General features: G+C 42.9%; 1 protein-coding gene across 1 annotated transcript; it reads left to right on the top strand.

Annotated features, from left to right (window-relative positions):
- The first annotated feature begins 984 nt into the window (after nt 1–984).
- Nucleotides 985–1,845, top strand: LOC145106292 (uncharacterized). The gene has a single exon (XM_079043301.1). It carries the CDS (start codon nt 985–987, stop codon nt 1,843–1,845), a length of 861 nt encoding a protein of 286 aa, XP_078899427.1.
- Nucleotides 1,846–5,324: the final 3,479 nt, after the last annotated feature.

Genomic DNA, 5,324 nt, shown 5'->3' on the forward strand with positions numbered 1-5,324 from the left:
CACATGCGTGCATACCTCGATCAACCAGGGATCCAGCTCCTACGGACCTGGCGTCCATTTCTCAACAGCACCAGAATTCCCCCCTTTCATGGCGACTTCTCAACCATTCAACCCGTCCGCACAACAATACACGGGAGACAACCCATACATAGTTCACCCAACAGGGCATTAAGCAATTTCATCAATTTGGGTCACAGCCAAACTTACAACAATATCAACCGCACATCTCGTCAGCAGCCATGTACAACCAGATGTACGCGAACCCCTACTAGGCGCAACAGCATATGGCCTATGGTGGTATGCCGTAATCGTACATGGACAACCCCATGCGAAGTGCAAGCTCTAATTTCAGCCATGAAGTACTATAATACGAGATCCCACAGATTGTGATGATACCGAACATGCCGAAATACGACGACACTTCTGACCTAGATGACCACATCGACAACTACGAGTGGACGATGACATCTCTTACACCTATTTTCCCTGCACCCTAACAAGAAACGCAGGAAAATGGTTCAAGTCTCTAAGACCAGGTAGTATTTCGAATTTTGAGCAACTGAAGTTCCTTTTCCTCCACAACTTCATGTAGTTGAGGAAAGGAAAAGGGGATGCCAAATTTGTGATGGTGTGTAAGAAAAGAGAAGGAGAGTCGATTCATGCCTACTACGATCGATTCACGTTAGCTACCTTGAATGTCACAGGACATGAAGAGTTCCTGGTGACGGGCGCCTGCGCTCAAGGTCTGCTTCTGGGGCCCCTATCTAAGAAGATGCAAGGGATAGTCCCCAGATCCAGGGACGAGCTCAAGTTCCGAGTGGAAAATACCCGAGACAAATTGAAGGAGAAGAGCGAAAGCAGGCCAATCTCAAAGTTGTAGCCAATACGTACATCAAACAGGAGGAGGCGACGTCCCGGCCAAATTCAACTCAGTAGGATAGGCAAGAAGGTAACCAACATAAATACAATCGCCACTCTAGACACATGTCAAGGAGGTACAGGCCGTTCAACAAACATGACAAAAAGAATAGTCATGCAGATGTCCATGCAATCAACAAAGCTCTATCAAAGGAGAGCAAGGACAAGGCCAAGTTCTATGAGTACCACAAGAGCAAAACTCATGATACCACCGAATGCACGGTGTTGAAAAGGGAGATAGATGAGAAGCAGCTGGTTGGAAACGTAGTTAAGATCGCAAAAGAGCTCAGAACAAAATTTGATGAAGACCAACACCAGCCTAGAAATCAAAAATACGGGGGAAAGGGCCATGATAAGAGGCCAGAGATACTAACCATCACTGGGCCTTGCCCATGCAGCAATTGTCAAGGCCAACAAGCCAGCACGACGGTATACACTCAAAAAATGCTTAGCATAACCTTTTCAACAAGTGATCCCCGACCAGAACATTGGGATCCAAACGACCCATTACACATCATAGGGTTCATTAGGCAAAAACGTGCTAAGCATGTATACATTGATAATGGAAGCAGGGTCAATGTAATCTATGAGCACTGCCTTCGACGGTTGCCAATCGAGTGGAAAAAGTACCTCCAACCACCACATCAGGGCCCGCTAATTGGGTTTACTGGTCATGGCATCTGGACAACAGGCATAATTATGCTCCCATTTACACTAGTCAGTTATGATGGGGCAGAGCAGATAACGAGAGTACTCAAGTTCTGGGTCGTTGACTGTCCGGCAGAACATAATATCCTACTGGGGCGACCCGCACTCTTTCAACTACAAGCGATTCCGTCCACCCTCCATGGCATTCTCAAGTTCATCAGAAGAGATGGGTCGGCGACAGTCGTAGCAACAAGGCCAGATAATGAATGTAGTACCTAACAGGAAAAAAGCAGGAAATCAGATCGTGTCAAAGTGAAAGTTTTCAGAAAGTGGAGAATCAACAGAGGAGATCAGCGAAGTCAGAAATGATGGCCGGCGAGTCAAGGAAAAGGCACAAAGATGCATTCAGACGCCTCACAACATCCCAGTTATGGAAAGAAGCAAACACTAATCCAAAGATAGTTTAGCCAGAAGCGAAAATCACAAGACAGGGGAATGCCTACTCGCGGGCAGGAGCACCAGTCCGGAGCACAATTAGTGGCCAAGCCACGCCTCGAGACTCGAATAAACTCTTCACCGGTCTTAAATATGAACAAAACCCCTTTGGGATGAGGAAGCCAGGAACTAGTAAGAACACAGATAGTAACGGAGCATCAATCACTGTAGCATGCAAGCTCCGCTATAGAGGGGAACCAAGCAGGGTCTCTGATGATAACAATAAAACCCCGAATAACCATGTGAAACGCAAGATTAACTGGCATGCACAGAAAAGGGCAAGCGATATTCTCACCCACTCAAAGGGAGACACTCCCCAATGTCACAATAGATATTGGGCCAAGGAAAAGGGGAAGTGCGAGCGCCAGCAGAGCATGGAAGATCAAATTCGGCTCTTTCACACCCAGTCGAAAATCAGAGAGGCAGACGTCGCTCGTGTTCAGGAAAAGAAACAACAGAAATATCACACCGGTTCAAAAACACAAAATTCAACAGGACAGGTTGCACCCTAGACGCCCCAGATAGTTCGACATGCGGTGATGGGAGAAATTCACACCAAGACCCGGTAGTGGAAATAGAAAGGAACCCCAAGTTAGCAAGAAAAACTTGCAGGAAATGAGAAAAGGACACACGACTATGATGAGGCAGCCACAGCAGAGCGCCCGAACGAAAATAAAACAAAGGGTGAGAAAAGGGAGTATGGTCAAAGTCCACATAGGATAACCATACTCCAAGTTCCAGCGCGGAGACCAGGTCCGTGCCTTGGCACTTAGACATTTAGAGTCTAATGTTTCATGTTTTTCCTTTTAATAGTCAATATAATTTTTGCTTTGAAAGAGCTTTCCAGAATTCTGTTTAACCAATTGCAAACACACAAAGTAAAGAGGTTGTGTATATTTTCCAAGTAGCAACAACGGCTGATCACCTACACTACTTGAGAAAAATCTATACAATGATGCAACCATAGGTCTCAAAGAATCATAATCTTTACCTAAAACTTGCCAATAACATCTCAGAGCTGAGAATGTACAAACTTTAATTAATGGCATGAAAAAAGGGGTCCTAAAAAGATTCATAACCTTTCCCCTGAAAATCATATAGTAAAAGGTCTTGAGGTGACAATCTCGGCCAAAATGCAGGTAGCTAAACCTCAAATATATAGCCAAGAACATAGGCTAACATTTTGCGAATTAACGTAAGAAACCCGACTAAATATACAAGTTAATCATTGTCGAAAGCATATAAGCCAACAATAGCGGTTACACGACGTCCAAAACACACACTAGCTAATTAACGCGAACCCTAGAACAAGGGAATATGTAGAAAAGAATGACAGTGGAAATGTCAAATAATCCTAGTCTAAGAATATCACTGGTCAATGCAAAATACAAAAAAAGCATTCATATACCAAGTACAAAGCACAAAGTACACAGTTCTTAGTCGTTGGCAACCAATATCTTTCATTACACATACAATACAAGGGAGTGTGGGTACATTAAAAAATAAAAAAGGGGACAAACAAGAATCAATCCCAAGAGTCTGAGGAAGAACCTCCTGGACCCGGCTAACGACAGAATCGGAGGAAGCTGTCATAGTCCAGCTCCCCCAGATGAAAGTGGCCTGCAAATTCTGTCTCAGCGAGGGACGAAAGGGCAACATCTACCTCTTCGGCCTTTTTCGAGACACGGTCAACATCCGGGGAGTTAGATTCACTAGAAGTTGCCGGACGACGGGCCAACTGTTTCCCCTTTTCCAGTCCAAGGGCCTCGCACGCCTTATGTAAGCCTTGGATCCCACTGGAAAATTCCTCACTTTCGATAACCTTATCGACTACTCGGACCACGCCTTTTTCCAACACCCACTGCAAGTTGCCATGGGCAACAACACCATCAACCCGGACACGGTGTTGGAACTTGAAAATTAGCCTCTAGCAATCTGAAACCAATGTGTCATTTCTGAAATCATGCTAGTTCCGAAGTGAAGTGTGTTTCGGAATTCATTTATGTCCGGACCTGAAGTCTGAATGGTGAAGTGAAGATAGAGTGAAGGCATTCCGGAGTAGATGTTTATGTCTGGAATGTTTATTGTTCCGAAATCGATGTTTTCTCTCTTTGCATTAATTGTAATTGTCTTTTACCTGATTTAACTAGTCATAGGACTTTATCTTTAGTCAACTTGGATATTCAGAGTGTCAGATGTAACTCTATTATCCAGTCCTTTGATTATATTTGGATAGTACTATGTTTCATGTACTCCTATTTAAAGGAGCGTTCAATGTTAAATCAATGACATACCACTTTCACTCACTTTTAGTTATATTCAAGTTACTTCATCTTTCTAAATATTCTCTTCAAACATTCTTTTTGTTCTTCATTTATTAACTCTAATTTGATCTTTATTCTCATTCTTCATTTATGACTTGAATATTTGTTGAATACTTTAACTCAGACTTGACTAGAACATTTATTAGCAAGCAGACATTGATCTTAAGCATTCACTCAAGGTTTGAGTTTTCAAACCTTGTCCATGCACATCTGATCGTTCTTGTTCTCACAATTGGTATTAGAGCTTGACTGGTTGTCCTTTGAATCCATAAGATTAGATTATAGTTGGTTTGAAATTACTTTGGTATTTCGACCATTTCTTTGTTAAGGATAAAAGTTCTTCAATATACCACTTTTTCTTGAAGATATCTTAGCTTCAATGGCTGCTTCTAATCCTCAACAAATGATTTCAATGCAAATCGCAAATAGCATGGGTGGCCCTACTCGTGCCCCATTGTTAGTTGTGGAAGAATATGATCACTGGAAAGTTAGAATGGAAAGATTTTTATTAGACAAAGAGAAAGGTGAAGCTATTAGGAGATCGGTCAAAGAAGGCCCTCATGTTCCTGTAAGAATAGTTGTGAGAGATGCTGCTGCTCAGCTTATGGGTCAAGATGAGACTCGTCCAACTCCTCTGACAGCTGATGATATTGAGAAGCTGCATGCTGATCAAGTTGCCTTCTCGGAAATGGTGTTTGGTGTTCCTCCTTCACACTTCGAACATATTAATTTGTGTAAATCAAAAAAAGAGCTTTGGGATACTCTCCAATATCTGATTGAAGGCTCAGAAAATATGAAAGACAAGCGCCTCACTTCGGTTGTCAATGACTTTGACACCTTCACTACTACTCCTGGTGAATCAGTGGCCTCAGCCTCTAATCGATACCGAATTGTTGTTAACAACATGACTGCACATGGTTTTGTTCAAACTCCTTTGGA

This window comes from Lactuca virosa, chromosome 4 (assembly GCF_052849685.1).
Source record: "Lactuca virosa cultivar CGN04683 chromosome 4, Lactuca_virosa_CGN04683_v6, whole genome shotgun sequence".
Taxonomy (NCBI): Eukaryota; Viridiplantae; Streptophyta; class Magnoliopsida; order Asterales; family Asteraceae; genus Lactuca; species Lactuca virosa.